General features: G+C 29.9%; 1 protein-coding gene across 1 annotated transcript; it reads left to right on the forward strand.

Moving 5' to 3' along the window:
* The first annotated feature begins 415 nt into the window (after positions 1-415).
* Positions 416-4,120, forward strand: Dred (Dctn1-related). Its single transcript, XM_065506036.1, has one exon. The coding sequence runs from the start codon at positions 425-427 to the stop codon at positions 4,118-4,120; it is 3,696 nt and encodes a 1,231-aa protein (XP_065362108.1). The 5' UTR covers positions 416-424.
* The last annotated feature ends 13,156 nt before the right edge of the window (positions 4,121-17,276 follow it).

Genomic DNA, 17,276 nt, shown 5'->3' on the forward strand with positions numbered 1-17,276 from the left:
TACTATTCGTACGCATACATTTAAGGTTGGTTGTTTTTTAAGAGAGAGAGAGAGGCATAAAAAGCACGAAGCAACAACATGAAGTTTTCACACACACACACACACACACCAACACCTACCCATTAACATATACAGTTAGAAACGTCAGTTTTAACGAAGTCGCCATCTTGCAGATACTAACGCCTTGTGACTTTTTACTTATAAAACATTTCGTGAAGTGAAAAATTTATAAAATTTAATAGAAAAACCACTAAATATTAAAAGAATTAACTAAATAACAAAAAAAAAATCAATTGACTACTTAATCTAAATGAATAAAATTGATTGATAACCAAACCAATTTTTTTGCTTTAGAATAACGCAATAGAAAAGATAGAAAGACAAACATCAGAGCGATGTGTGTGCATTATTGTTGCAGTGAATCATGAATAGCAGCCAACCAACGCACCACTTTAAAGTTGGTCAAACCGTACAAATAGCTGGCAAACATTTAGAGGGCCGTATTGCTTTCATAGGTACAACGAATTTCGCCCCCGGCAAATGGATTGGTGTCATACTCAACGAGGAACGTGGCAAAAATAATGGCACCGTCAAGGGTACATTTTACTTCAAGTGTCCGGCCAACTATGGCATCTTTGTAAGACCCACTCAGTTGATAATGAAAAAAGCCAATGTTATAGAGGAAACACACCACAGCATGGAGACGTCAGTGAAAACAACCAAGGAAACACCCAAGAAAACGGCGGCAGCTGTCACGAAATTAACGGACAGTAATAATTTGAAGAAGGTGCCCAAACAGCCCACTTCTACCAATCTACTCAAGACTACCAAGATTAATCAACCCAAAGAGGTGACGCCTTTGCAGCCCAGCACCAGTCAAGTGTCGTTGGTGCAAACGGTGGTACCGGGACCATGTCGCACCTTAAGGCCCCCACCCGCCTTAATTCCCAAACGCAGCAAAACCTCCATGAGTCCGTCGGAGACATTTTGTTGTGCCAAACGTAGCTCTTTTGTGGAAACCGGTTTTCTAGAGATTTTAAGACCCCAATTTACACCGGGACAACCCTTAAGGTCGCCTACCTTTAGCACCATGATGTTAAATTCTAGCTCCAGTAATTTACAGGATCTGAAGCAGCAAAACAGACACTTGGAGGCCAGAATCGTGGAGTTGAATAAGGAAATTGAGGTATTAAAATCTCAAAAAACCGAGGATATAAGAAAACTGCAAGACATGGAACGTTTGCGTTTACAAAATGAACAATTAGTGGAATTCAAGGTGCGCATCATGGACCAACAAACCAACTTGCAACGAGAACTGCAGCGCCTAAGGCAGGAGCTAAGAGAATTACACGAAGCCAAGGGCCAATACCAAAGAGAACTAGATGAGGCGGCTGAAAATATAGAACTGCTTACCTTGGATAAAGAAATGGCCGAGGAGAAGGCCGAAACTTTGCAGTTGGAACTGGAAATTGCTCAAGAACAAAATGAGGAATTGGCTTTGGATGTGGAGATATTAAAGGCCGAAAATGAGCGCATGCTATTGGGCAACGACAACAATACCATTAATAAGGAGGAAATCAATAATTCAGTGGGTGAGCTTAGGAAATTGGAGCAATATAATCAACGACTAAGAGAGACGGTCATCAAGCTAAGAGATGTATTAACTTTGGAGAAACAGCAGTCCTTAAAGGCCATGAAAGAGCTGGAAACTAATAGTTCAGAAATATTGGAATTAAGAAAAACCAAAGAGTTATTAACCCAACGTTGTGATGTTATGGAGACTCATATAATAGATCTAAGAGAGCAGGTGGATGCTGCCTTAGGAGCTGAAACTATGGTGTCCAATTTGGCCAATGCCAAGCTGGAATTAGAGGAGAGGGTGCGTTTGTTGGAAGAAGAGGTTAATGAGCTAGAAGCTTTAGAGGAGATACATGAGCAGTTGATAGAAAGTAATCAGGATTTGGAAAGAGATCTCAGGGAAGAAATAGAAATGCTTAATACCAATATAAGAACTTTGCAGCAGGAGAAAGATACAGCCTTGGAGACGGTATACGAAAGAGACTGCACCATAATGAAATTTAGAGCTTTGGTTAAGACACTCAATGAAAGAGAGCAAATCAGAGAACAGGTTAATCTAACCACACAAGCTTCCACAACAGCCACGGTATCCACATCGGAAGAGCTGAACAGTATCTCCTCCAATCCAGAATTTATGCCGGGAGTAGATTTCCAACAGGTCTTTGCCTCCACCAAAGCCTATGGCAGAGCTTTGGAGTTGCAGCTCTCCTCTGTGGATCTGAAAATGTTCCAGCTACAAATCGAGTATTTGAAAGCCTTTTTACCCGAAGAATTATTGCTGAGAGGAGCCGCCTATGATGTCATACTCATTTTAATTATTTTGCAAAGATGCATGGAGAAAATCGATATTATATGTTCGGGTATACACGAAAAGTTTCCAGCATCTTGTGAGTTTGGCAGAGATGCCATATTTGAGGGTTATTCCGTGCATCGTTTTGCTTTTAGAACCAGATGCTTGTATCTGTTGCGTTCGCTTAAAATGATTTTGCTGCAATTGGAATTTGCTTTGAATCACTGTGACTATGAAATCTGCACACATGCCGCCATTTATAGGGGCGAAATGGAGAGCCAAGAAAGGCATTTGGATGAATTATTGAAATTGCTCAAGAAGGGTCTATTGGATGAGAATTCCCCTGTGGAGGGTTTGGAGAGAGCGGCCAGCTTTTTTAATACTTTGTTAAATAATCTATTTGCTTCCCAAAATCTAGGTGAACTGCTGGACGAACAAAAGCTGTATGTAAGTCTGATAGAGGTCTATGATGTGGCCTTGGATTGTGTTAATACTCATGCAGGTCTATTGTATACCATAATACAGCTGGGTGATGAGCAGACCGATTCATTTTGCAGCATGCAATTTCTTATGGAACATGCACGCTCCTTTAAAATGCAATTGAAACAGCTGCAGCGCAAGTTGCCCACCAAATCGGTTAGCTATAGCACTCTGCAGTGGCCTCAGCTGCAAAGATTGCACGAACGCAATGATCACTTGGGTAAACTAATAGAATTGTTAAGTTCCACAGCCCGAGAAGCCACCAAGGACATAGCCAATTCCTCTAAAACCGATAATACCAATGAAATAGCCATTGATCATGAACGTTTGTGGCGCATTGTGAATTTGAATTGCAACAAATTGGCCCCGGAGGCTTTTCAACGTTCTCCGGTGGAATTTTTCCACAATTCCATTTTGATATTGCAGGAACAATTGGATGAATTCCAGCAATTTATTAAGGACAGTGAAAAGGCTTTAACCATTAATCTCAACACTTTGTATGTGCGCTCCAATGAGATAACCATTCTACAGCAGGCCGGCGAAATGAAAAAGCACTACGATGAAACCAAACATTTGCAGCATCAGCTAAGCGAAAAGGATAAAGAAATCAAATCCCTTAAATACATGGCCAAACTGAAACAAAATGACTTTTCCGAACTGCAAATACGCAAGGATATGGCCGAAAAGAATCTACAAAAGCAGCAGCAAGACCAAGAGCAATTATTACAGTTGGTTTCACAAAAAATGGAAGATTTGCTGGAGGGTCTGCAGCAGCAACAAATCAAATTCCTAACTTCTCTGCAAAACAACAACGACAAACTACAGCTGCTAGAGAAAGCCCAAGAAAATCTAAAACTTTGCTTGGCTTCCAATTCCCAAACGCTGACCTCTTGCTCCCATGAGGCCCTAAAAGAAATCGAAAGTCTTACACAATGCATACGCTATCACCGCCAGGAGAACGTAACGCTACAATCAAAATACTTAAAAACCGAGTTTCTCAAACTAGATCCTCTGCATGTGCCCCAAAGGGCCGCAACTCAAAATCAAACAGAAATCAAACAACTTAGCGAAGATCTCAACCATTTGAAAAAGTCTTGGCTTATGGGCTTTATAGCTATGCCACAAACACGCGCTAAAACCCAGGTTCAACGCGAAACGCAACAGCTGTCAGAACATATCTTGGCCATGTATTACAAAACACATCCACATCGTAGGGTCCTGACAGAATTTGGACAATTTCGCACACCCGAAGTTAAGGAATTAATGGAATAGTTTCAATATAGCTATCAAGCAGACAGTTAGACAGTTAGACAGACAGACATATGTTTTTAGAATAGATAAATTATGTTTCAAAGATATTGATTGGTATTAGTAGTTAATTATGATAATAATATTTAATAGTCATTAATAACACTGTGCTACAAAACTAAGTGAAAAGCCTGTTTCTATTTTTGAAATTTTGAAAATATTCCAACATTTAGAGCTCGCTAATTTAATTATTTCTTAGGCGATTTTAAATTTTTTAAAAGATATGAAAAGCAAATCCTTTGAGGTTTTAAATAGTTTAAAGATATATTTTTTTTATTATTTAAAATTTTTTTTAAATATTCTTCAAAATGTTCCCATTTCGTGGGCCATTAATTCTAAAATTTTGTTTAAAATGTATAACATTTTAATACTAATTTTGGAAGCCTGTATTATTGTGATTAAAATAAGATATTATTCAATTAAATTGATTGTCAAATAACAAAGTTGTATAAAATTTTTTATATAAAAAATTTTTTTCTCCAACATTTTTGCACTTTATGGGCAATTAATTTAAAAAGTTTGTTTGAAATGTAAAATATTTTAATAAATATTTTTAAAGTTTGTATTATTGTGAATAAAATAAGCAATTTTTATTAAAATTGAAAACCAAATGTCAAAGTTGTGGTACCTTTTGTGAAAAGGGAATTTACAATGCAATTTTTTTATTTTTCAAACTTTTTGAATTTAAAATACTTGAAATGTGTGACATTTGAATAAATTTTCAGAAAACCTATCTTATTGTGAATGAAATGAGCTTTCTTTCTTTAAATTGAAAATACTATAACGATGTTTTTTTTTTATTATTTAAATTTTCTCCAAAATTTTCCCACTTTGTGGGCCATTAATTCTAAAATTATGTTTAAAATGTATAACATTTTAATAATTATTTTGGAGGCCTGTATTATTGTGATTAAAATAAGATATTTTTCAATTAAATTGATTGAAAAATATCTTATTTTGTGAGTAAAGAAATAAAAATTTTGATTTTTTAAACATTTCTAGTTTGGAATTAACTAATTTAAACATTTTGTTTGAAAAATGTCATATTTGAATTATATTTTGAAACTCGGACTTATTGTGAATAAAATAAGGTATCTTTCGCTTAAATAAATAAACAAATGTCAAAGTTTTATTACTTTTTGTGAGAGGAGAAATTAAAATTTTAGTTTTTCCAACATTTTCACTTTGGCGTTAATTTATTTAAACATTTTGTTTGAAATGTATAACATTTTAATACATTTTTTACAAACCTGACTTATTGTGAATCAAACAAGCTATATTTCACTTAAATTAATAAACAAATAACGAAATTGTAATACATTTTGTGAATAGAGAAACTATTTTTTTGTTTTTAAAACATTTCCACTTTGACGTTAATTTATTTAAACATTTTGTTTGAACTGTGTTATAACTGAATAAAAGTTTTGAAACCCTGACTTATTGTGAATAAAACAAGCTATATTTCACTTAAATTAATAAACAAATAACAAAATTGTGATACTTTTGTGAGTAGAGAAATTAAAATTTTTGTTTTTCAAACGTTTCCACTTTGACGTCAACTAATTTAAACATTTTGTTTGAAATATGTCCTTTTGCAATAAATGTTTTGAAACCCAGACTTATTGTGAATAAAATAACGTATTTTTCACTTAAATAAATAAACAAATGTCACATTTTTAGTACTTTTTGTCAGTATAGAAATTAAAGATTAAGTTTATCAAACATTTCCACTTTGACATTAACTAATTTAAACATTTTGTTTGAAATGTGTTATAACTGAATAAAAGTTTTGAAACCCTGACTTATTGTGAATAAAACAAGCTATATTTCACTTAAATTAATAAACAAATAACAAAATTGTAATACTTTTTGTGAGTAGAGAAATTAAAATTTTTGTTTTTCAAACGTTTCCACTTTGACGTCAACTAATTTAAACATTTTGTTTGAAATATGTCCTTTTGCAATAAATGTTTTGAAACCCAGACTTAAATAAATAAACAAATGTCACATTTTTAGTACTTTTTGTAAGTATAGAAATTAAAGATTAAGTTTTTCAAACATTTCCATTTTGACATTAACTAATTGAAACATTTTGTTTGAAATATGTTATAATTGAATTAAAGTTTTGAAACCCTGACTTATTGTAAATTAAACAAGCTTTATTTCACTTAAATTAATAAACAAATAACGAAATTGTAATACATTTTGTGAGTAGAGAAATTAAAATTTTTGTTTTTCAAACGTTTCCACTTTGACGTCAACTAATTTAAAAATTTTGTTTGAAATATGTCCTTTTACAATAAATGTTTTGAAACCCAGACTTATTGTGAATAAAATAACGTATTTTTCACTTAAATAAATAAACAAATGTCACATTTTTAGTACTTTTTGTAAGTATAGAAATTAAAGATTAAGTTTTTCAAACATTTCCACTTTGACATTAACTAATTTAAACATTTTGTTTGAAATGTGTTATAACTGAATAAAAGTTTTGAAAGTTTGTTTTATATTCAATAAAATAAATTAGCTTTTATTTAATTTTGTTGCCAAATGTCAAAGTTATGAAATTTTTTTCTTATCAGGGAAATTACAATTTTTCCTTATTAAAGGCCTTTAATTTAAAAAAACTTTGCTTGAAATGTGTAAAATTTTAATATATTTTATGAAACTTTGATTTATTGTGAATAAAAATAAGCTTTAACTCACTCAAATTGATGGTCAAATGTTAAAATTGTGATTATTTATCTGAAAAGAGAAATTAAATGGTTATTTGTTATTTCAGAGGCAATTAATTTAAAAATTTTGTTTTAGAAGTATTAAATTTGAATATATTTTAAGAAAACCTGACTTATTGTGAATGAAATGAGCTTTCTTTCACTTAAATTTAAGAACAAATGTCAAATTTGTGTTACTTTTTCTAAGAAGAGAAATTTAAAAATGTTTTTCAAAATTGTTTAACTTTGAAGTTAATTAACTAAAAAAAATATTTGAAATGTATAACATTTGAATATATTTTTTAAAAGCCTGACTTATTGTGAATACAACAAGCTATGTTTCAATTAAATTAATCAAAAAAAAATCAAAATTGTTATACTTTTTGTGAGTAGAGAAATTAAAATTTTTGTTTTACAAATATTTTCATTCAAATTTGCCTTTAAATTTGAAAAATTTCAATATATTTTATGAAAACCGGACTTATAGTGAATAAATGCTTGATGTACTTTTAGTTTATATATCATTTAAAAGGTCTGAGGATTTGTTTTTCATATGTTTCTTTTTTTAATTTAAAAAATAAGTGCGTTAAAGTTCTTTAAATTTTGTCCTGATTTTGAATATATTTTCAAAATGTCTCAAATAGAGTTTTGAAATCGTCAACCAGTTCTTACATCTACTGTCAGTCACTAGATAATGATATATATTTGTTATTTTGTAGCACAGTGCAATTTTTACTCATCTTTACAGAATACTCTAATTAAAACACAAACATTATTTGTTCAATTCACAATCGAAGTTATTTCAAATTAGCATGAATTAACTCAATTAAGAATGAATTCAATTCACATAATAAAACCCGACCTCTTTCGTCGCCAAGCTCGTCTTCCTCCGAACACTTCCTAGGAAGTGTTCCGTATTATGCTGAGGAAGTGTTATAGATCGAAGTCTATAAGATCGATCAAATCGTCTTCAATGTGGTCTGATCAGACTTCGAGAATATTTAGTATGAAGCTAAAATATTAAATCGTTGGCAATAGTTTTATGGAAAGAAATAATTTGAATTAAGAATAAATTAATTAAATTAATGTTCTGATGTTGGCTTACATTGTCGAAAACCAATTTCAGAGAATTGTGTTACATTTGTCTGTATTTTAAACTAATATCGTGAGCCTTTATTTTCATTTTATTCATTGTAAACATTTACCACTTGTATTTAAATAGAAATCATACTTTAATAACATTTCAACTTTAACCCCCATTAACATGAAGTCTGGTTATGTGTTAACTAATAGTTATACTGACAGTTTTCATACAAAAATAATTTTAACTGACAGTATAACTTCGTATTAATGGGGGTTAAAGTTAAAATCGTATTATTAATTTAATACAGACTGAATTCTATTTAAATACAAGACTTTCAATGAAGCTAAAGAACGAATTTCTTTAAAATTAGTTTATGGAATCAAATGCGAACATATTTTAAGATCAATTAAGATCAAATGCAAGTAAATTAATTAAAACGAAGCTTACAGTTTCCGAACCATGATTTTTTTTCCAATTCGAAAGAATTCCATTAAATTTCTGTTTATTTTAATCTAAAATAATGATCCCTTATGTTTGTTTAATGATTCATGCTATCAGCTTCATTTGCATGCAAATAAACAACACACAATTCATAAGCTATTAGTTTCTAGTGAATGTTGTTTTAAAGAAAAAGAAGCATTTGTACAACTTCTGTGGTGAATTGAACAATTTTGTTTTGAATGAAATATTTTCAGAAAATAAGCCTTAAGTTCCTTTAAAAAACACTTTATTATTATTAATTTAAATCTATTTAACAAAATACTTGTACTACGCCTTTTTTGAACAGCAACATTTTGTGATTTTATTAAATGAATGAAAACTGAAAAATTAAAAAAACTAAAGAACTCAAATTAGTGATTTAAAATAAACAATAAAAAGCTAAAAGAACTAAAAGAACACAATTGAGAAGATTAGAATAAATTCAAGATCAAATTCAAATCAATTTATTAAAACAATAAAATAATATAAAATATTTAAAATTTCAATAAATAGAGAAATATACATAGAGCGAAAACTAGAACAAAACTGAAACAAAAAAAAATTACACATACAGTATTGCTTTAGATTAGATTTTTGACAACTGAGTTAGGTTTTTGACAGCAGAATTTAACAAACAAATTCAAACATTTTTAATATCGAATAAAAATTTCACATAAATTAATAAACAAATAACAAAATTGTGATACTTTTTGTGAGTAGAGAAATTACAATTTTTGTTTTTCAAACAAAATTTCCACTTTGACGTCAACTAATTTAAAAATTTTGTTTGAAATATGTCCTTTTACAATAAATGTTTTGAAACCCAGACTTATTGTGAATAAAATAACGTATTTTTCACTTAAATAAATAAACAAATGTCACATTTTTAGTACTTTTTGTAAGCATAGAAATTAAAGATTAAGTTTTTCAAGCATTTCCACTTTGACGTTAATTTATTTAAACATTTTGTTTGAAATGTATAACATTTGAATAAATTTTTTACAAGCCTGACTTATTGTGAATTAAACAAGCTTTATTTCACTTAAATTAATAAACAAATAACGAAATTGTAATACATTTTGTGAATAGAGAAATAATTTTCTTTTTGTTTTTAAAACATTTCCACTTTGACGTTAATTTATTTAAACATTTTGTTTGAAATGTGTTATAACTGAATAAAAGTTTTGAAACCCTGACTTATTGTGAATACAACAATTTATACTTCACATAAATTAATAAACAAATAACAAAATTGTAATACTTTTTGTGAGTAGAGAAATTAAAATTTTTGTTTTTCAAACGTTTCCACTTTGACGTCAACTAATTTAAAAATTTTGTTTGAAATATGCCCTTTTACAATAAATATTTTGAAACCCAGACTTATTGTGAATAAAATAACGTATTTTTCACTTAAATAAATAAACAAATGTCAAAGTTTTGTTACTTTTTGTGAGTAGAGATATTAAAATTTTTGTTTTTCAAACATTTCCACTTTGACGTTAACTAATTTAAAAATTTTGTTTGAAATATGTCTTTTTACAATAAATGTTTTGAAACCCAGACTTATTGTGAATAAAATAACGTATTTTTCACTTAAATAAATAAACAAATGTCAAAGTTTTGTTGCTCCCTGTCTATACTTGACAAATATTTATCATAACAATTAATGACGTTTGTTGTCAAGACAAAGTTGTCTGAGCAAAAGCACTAACAATTTTGTCATAACGAAGAAATAATACTAATAAATGAGGACTATACCTGATAATTTTTTATCTTGACCACGATTTTGACGTTTATCATTTATCAGGTATAGACAGGGAGTTACTTTTTGTGAGTAGAGATATTAAAATTTTTTCAAACGTTTCCACTTTGACGTCAGCTAATTTAAAAATTTTGTTTGAAATGTGTTATAACAAACTATAAAGTTTGTTTTATATTGAATAAAATAAATTAGCTTTTATTTGATTTAGTTGCCAAATGTCAAAGTTGTGAACTTTTTTTTCTTATCAGGGAAATTAAAATTTTTATTTTCGAAATTGAAATAAAGAGTAACAGTTTTGGAAGTATTAAACAAAAATTTGATTCAAATTATAAAAAAAAAATAAAACATATTGAAAAAAAACTTTAAAATTTTAAAGTATTTAAAGTATTTAAGAAACAAATTCAAACATTTTTTTAAAGCGAATCAAGTTAAAGAGTAACAATTTAAGAAATATATAAATTTATCACAACTAGATCTGAAATTTTCCAAATCAAAATAGAAACTATTATAACTAATACTGAAAATTCTAAAGTAATTCAAAATCAAAACAATATTTCATTTGGAAAACATTTGTTTCAATTTGATTTTTATTAATATTTCTTTAGCTACTAACATCTCAATTGTGTTCTAAAATTTTCTCCACAAACATAAACTAAAAAAAAACTTCCATTAATTTATAAAATTTGAGTTCTTCTTATATTTAATACTTAACAAATATTTAGTTCAAATATATTTGTAACTAGTAAAATAAATCAAATAAATAAACCAAATAAATAAATACTATATACATACATACATATATTTAATTAAAAACAAAAATATGTAATAATTATTATAAAAATATTTAAATATTGTAAACAAATAAAATTTGTTTTTTTGTTGCATTTTGAAAAATTCCCAAAAAAAAAAGAAAAACGCCATTTTATTTCGTTGTTTTGCAATTGACTCTACACTACAATAACTAACCACTTTATATTATTTGACACCAGAAGAGAAATGTAAAGCAAACCACCCCCTCTTGCAAAAGGTAAGTAAATCAAGTGATCCTTAAGAGCTAAAACTGACCGTTTCGAATTACTACCACCAGCAACCCTTATTTTTCTACAACAACAACAACAACCTATGAAATGTTGTAGAGCGTTACAAAATAAGTGGTGGTCAAGGGAAATGCCTTTTGTGTAGTTTGAAATTTTCGGTTTGACAGCAGTCATTGTTATTTTTTTAGTTTAGCTGGCCAATGGTATGAGTTTATTTGAAAGTAATTAAATTAGTTTGTAGAGCTCAGGTACAGTAAGTTAGTTAATTTAGGAAAATCTATGAAATGAATTCATTTTGTTAAAATGTTAATTTTAAAACATACAGTAAACAGAACTAGAGTCGAAACTCTTTATTTAAAGCAGTGGTGGCCAACGAGAGAGTGCTTAAAATAATGTTTGGCCACCAACGATTTAAAGAGATATTTTAACACAGAGTTAGGGCCTCATACAAATTGCTTATGTTTCTGAACGCTTCGTTTTATTAAATAAAGAATACAAAACAAACTGAAAGTTTATTTCCGAATTGCTCTGGCTGTCTTAAATAAAATTAAATTTTTGTTCCTGAAATAAAGCAAACCTTTAACAAAACGTCATTAAAGAAATTGACATTTCTAATGTCAATGCAATCCAATATAGATTTCAATATTAATTCAACAGATAAACCTTTCCAAAGTAAAATTACTTAAAAATTAATCAAAAAATACAAATTCTCTTTAAAAAAAAGTTACAAACATTTGTTCGGAATGTTTTCAATTCCGTTCGATTTCATTTTAGGTTCTTTAGATTCCGTGTAATTTATTAATTCCAAAAATCTATATATATAAAAGAGTAACGTTACTGCCTGACTGACTGACTGAATGACTGACTGACTGATTCATCATCCCACAGCCCAAACGACTGAAGCTAGAATCATGAAATTTTAACGATCAACTAAGAAGGGATTTTTGGAAATTCGAACGTTTAGGGGGTAAAAAAGGGTAAAAACGGGTAAATCCGGTAATCTTATATCTTCAAAACTACCCAGTAAGCACAAAAGCCCCAAAAATTCAAGCACTTGAACATTTTGTTGGAATTTGACTTGAATGCAAATGTAATTATACTTTAAACATGAAAAATATTTGAAAATTTATTTATTTTTCAAACAAAAAACATATGGCTTGAATTTATGTTTTCTTTTTACTGGAGAATGCTATTGAAATAAAGTGTAATACAACTGTAATTCAATTGCTTGACTATAATTCAAGGCTTGAATTACACTTGCTTTCAACTTAAATTCCAGTAAAAATAAGCATTTTTACTGGAATTGGGTAATAAAGATACAAAAAACCTTGAAATTGCATGTTACTCCATTTAAAAAATAAGCTGACAGGTGTTTCGTACTTTTTCGAAATTCGAACCTTTTAGGGGAGAAAACGGGTAAAAACTGTATTTTGGTACTTTTTTTTGGCACCCAAAATTTAAACAAAATTTAAATCGTATTCTTTACTTATCAAAAAATAAAAAATATAAGTTTGGTACTTTCAAGGAGGAAAAGGGAAATTGGTACTTTTCTCCTAATGGTACCTTTTTAATATTTTAAATTATTTCACTTATTGACATTAAAGTTAGCTGATATGTGTCTGAGTGAAGTTAGTGTTAGAAATAAGGGATTATATTTAGGTACCAAAATGTGTGAACTGAACTATAGGTACTTTTTCATTCTTCTAATGGTACTTTTTTGAAATTTCTATAACAATGGACTTAGAAACATGAAATTAAGCATATATGGTCCTAAGTGAGTTAAGATTCTAGGGGTAGACTTTTTGGTACTTTTTCTTTATTCGAATGGTACTTTTAGTAATTTCTTCACCAATGAATTTAGAAACATGAAATAAAGATTATATGGACCCGAGTGAGCTTAATAGTACTATTTATTTCTTCTAATTGGGGTGGCGAAGCGCACCGGGTCAGCTAGTATTTAATAATTCTTTATTTCTGATTTTAATTTGTGCAGCGTTTTTTTTATATTAAAAGAAATGTGAAATATTTGCTACAGAATCTGATTAAAATTTTTAGAAAACAAATAATTACAAAGAAATATCAATTCCATTTTGAAAACTGAAAGTGGTTTCATTCCGAAAGAAATTTTCGTTTTACTTTTTCTGAAGTAGCAAAAAAACGGAATGAATTCTACTTTCGATCGGAATTGAATTCTGTGACAGGCCTGTATATAAATGAAAATTGTAGTGAAACCATTTATTAAACTAATACACTATTATTGACAATAATATTAAAGAAAAACATCAAAATTTAACATGAAATCAAAGCTCTACAGTTTAATTACATTCTCGAAGCCATGATTTTAGCCAATTTTAAAGAATTCTCTTAGATTTATCTCTATTTTAATCTAAGATAGTGAATCGTATGCTAACAGTTACACTTGCATGTCATGTAAACAATACATGACTCTAAAGCTAACAGTTTCCAGTGAATGTTATGCTAAAGAAAAGAAGCTTCTGTGCTGAATTACACAACTTTGTTTTGATTAAAAATTTTTGGCAAATTTTCTTGATTTTTTGACCAAGAATTAATTATTAATTAATTCCTTAGTATTTTAAACATATGGAATTCATTTCATTGAGAATTAATTATTCAGTTTTCTTTAATTCAAATCCATTACAAAATAGCTTAATAATATTTATTGAATGATTACATTTCTCTACAATTCAATCGATTACAAATAGACTTTAGGCAATTGTTTTCAATTCAATTAAATAATTAATTCGTAACAAAGAACATAATCAACCTATCATTCAGATCTGCTAACCAGGCACAACAATTTGTTGTCAAACTTTCAAGCTAAACCTTTTTCCATCTTTCCGGCAACATATGGATTCCGAGCCAAAAGAACTGCTCATCTTTTGATGACAAGAACGAATCAAGCCAATTTCCGATACTCAATTCCAAAGTGAAGCGGATCCCAGAGAGAGCATTCTGCATCGATCGAAACAAATAGTAGTCGGACGGGACAGATTTGGATCCCAAAGATATATGGGGTCTTCAGAAAATTGATTTCAACAGACAGACAGACAGACAGACAGACAGACAGATAGACAGACAGACAGACAGACAGACAGACAGACAGACAGACAGACAGACAGACAGACAGACAGACAGACAGACAGACAGACAGACAGACAGACAGACAGACAGACAGACAGACAGACAGACAGACAGACAGACAGACAGACAGACAGACAGACAGACAGACAGACAGACAGACAGACAGACAGACAGACATGGCTTAATCGACTCCGAAATTATGCAGTAAAGGTACTTTGTACTTGAGTAAAATATCAATTTGATAGATTTTTACAAAAAGTTGTTTGCATAGCATTTTTTATTTATCATTATTTTATTTTGAAATTTCAAGTGGGCGTGGCACTTCACAAAAAAGGAAATAGTTGTTAGGGAATATCTGCAGAATAGGGTGAACTATAATTGTGAAAGCCGCATAACTACGCGGAATTTACTTCGGTACCATTTTACGCTTCTGGGCTGAAAATGGGCGTGGCACCAACCATTCCAAGTAAATAATAATTTTCGAAGATCTGCAGAACTATATATTTCTTATCAGTGCATGCACCAAAAATTTAACGGATCGGAACAGGGGTTATGGACCCTCCCATACAAAGTAAATAGTTATTTTCGAATATCTGGAGCACAATAGTCTTAAAATTTCGCTCAAATATCTCCCTTATTACACATAGTTTAGCTGAAAATCGGCGGTATTATATTAGTGGGCGTGGCACCTCCCATACAATATAAATCCTTAATTTAGAATATCTGAAGAACTATAATCGTAAAAAACAATTTAAACTTTGTACAAATTAGTTTCTTATCACTATATTGGAGTTTGGTTGAAAATAGGCGGGATTATATTAGTGGGCGTGGCACCTATTATATAAACTAAATAGTTATTTTCCAATATCTCAGAAACTATAATTGTGAAAGTGTTCAAAAGTACTTATGTTTATTGCGAATTTTTAATTTTGTTTTTTTAAAAATCTTACAAATAATCACTTATGTAACTTGTAATTATTTCAAAATTTTTTTTTTAATATTAAAAAAATTCCTACGTTTCTTAGATATTGAAATAACCATAAAATAATTTTTAATTTCATTACCATATTAATAGCTTTTATTTCCGTTTACTTATTATATTTATAACTTTTAATATATGCAAATAATAATTGAATTTACTTTTATTTGCCTTAATTAATTTAATTACTTAAATATTCTCAACATTTTCTCAAAAATACAAACAGCATTCCGTTAAAATTTATCAATTCTTCATATATTATACAAATAACTGTCAATTGAATTAATAATTATAACAAAAATGTAAAAAGAAGAAGAAAAAAAGAATGCCGAAAATAATCAAAGAAATGCATAAAATATTCAATACGTAGTGTCACGTAAAATAACATTACGTAATAATAGTATGGAACGAGTACGAATACGACAAGTTTTATGTCGTGTTATTGTTGTTATGGTTGTTTGTGTACAAAAGTTAACGACATTTGAACTTTAGCAAGTCATTTAAGTATGCGAATGGACAATACAAGGTAAATACATACATAAGTACAGACACTGAGAGAAAATTTAAAGAGAACTAAATATTTAAAGCAAAACAAAGTATGAGAGGGAAAATTACCAGAGTTGTTATTTTGGGTACATGTTGAGAGTAAAGCAAGGTTGGAAAATACTGTACTAAATATTGTAATTGATTACGTTAACCCTACATCTTGATAAGTCTTCAATTTGTTTACTTAGCGGACTTAGCTTATATTATTAAGAATAAATTAGACTTCCAAAAAATGTATTTAAATGTTATACATTTTAAACAAAATTATTAAATTAAATGTCTGCAAAGTTGGAAAATTAAAAAAAATCAATACCTCTATTCGGGAAACTTACCACAATTTTGAAATTTCACCACTTAAGATGAAAATTAAATATAGCTTTTTTTCGCAATAAATCAAGCTTTCATAAAATGTAACATATTTCAAACAAAATCTTTGAATTAAATGCCAACCATGTTGAAAGATTTAAAAAAAGATAAAATTAAATTTTGGCTGTCAGGAAAAGTATCACAACTTTGACATTTGACCATTAATTTAAGTGAAAGATAAATTGTTTATACCGCAAAATACGAGCTTTCATAAAATATATTCGAATGTTATAAATTTTAAACAAAATAGACTTTAAAGCACCGGGAGTTTTATTCCATTTTCGGTCGGATATAGGTGATGTAAATAGTGAGGAGATCAGATGGAATGAAGTAATTCCTACACCGTTTCAGAAATCCGAGACATTTGAATGTTTCTTTCGACACTTGAAAAATGTGTTTAGACCAGCGGACATCACATTGTATTCTCATGCCCAGAACATCAACAGTGTCTGATTCCACAATATTTACACCACGTATATCCGGCCGAAAATGGAATACAACTCTCATGTATGGGCCGGTGCTTCAAAGTCTATTTTGGAGCTTCTCGACCGCGTACAGGAGAGGGCGAAGGTTATTATCGGTGGCCAACTCTATTGATTCGCTGGAGCACCTGTTCTACAGATGAAGCGACATGGTCTGTCCTTCGTTTATGTGTCAACATGCAACACTGAGTCTTGCAAGCGTTTAAAGCTACCCTATTCGCACCACCCCATTCAGAGATTGTCAGAAGGTCCCGATTAAGGGAAGCATTCATATTTTGATTCATTTCCCCAATCTCCGACAGGCTTGGTCTGTAACTGAATGAATATGAATGGCAAATGTTGCTGTCATCTGCAAAAGAACAGAGAGCGTTTGGAAGTTTGACGTAGAAGGTCATTTAGAAAAATAAGAAATGGAGTAGGAGAAAGAACGGAGCCTTGCGGTACCCCTGAATTTATCTTGAACTCGTTTGATGAGATCCCATCTATAACAACTCGTATGGTGCGATCTCTGAGAAAGCTCGATATAAATCGAGAGAAGTTAATACCGAAATGTTAGTTAAAACAACTT

Source organism: Calliphora vicina, chromosome 3, assembly GCF_958450345.1.
Source record: "Calliphora vicina chromosome 3, idCalVici1.1, whole genome shotgun sequence".
In the NCBI taxonomy this organism is placed as follows: domain Eukaryota; kingdom Metazoa; phylum Arthropoda; class Insecta; order Diptera; family Calliphoridae; genus Calliphora; species Calliphora vicina.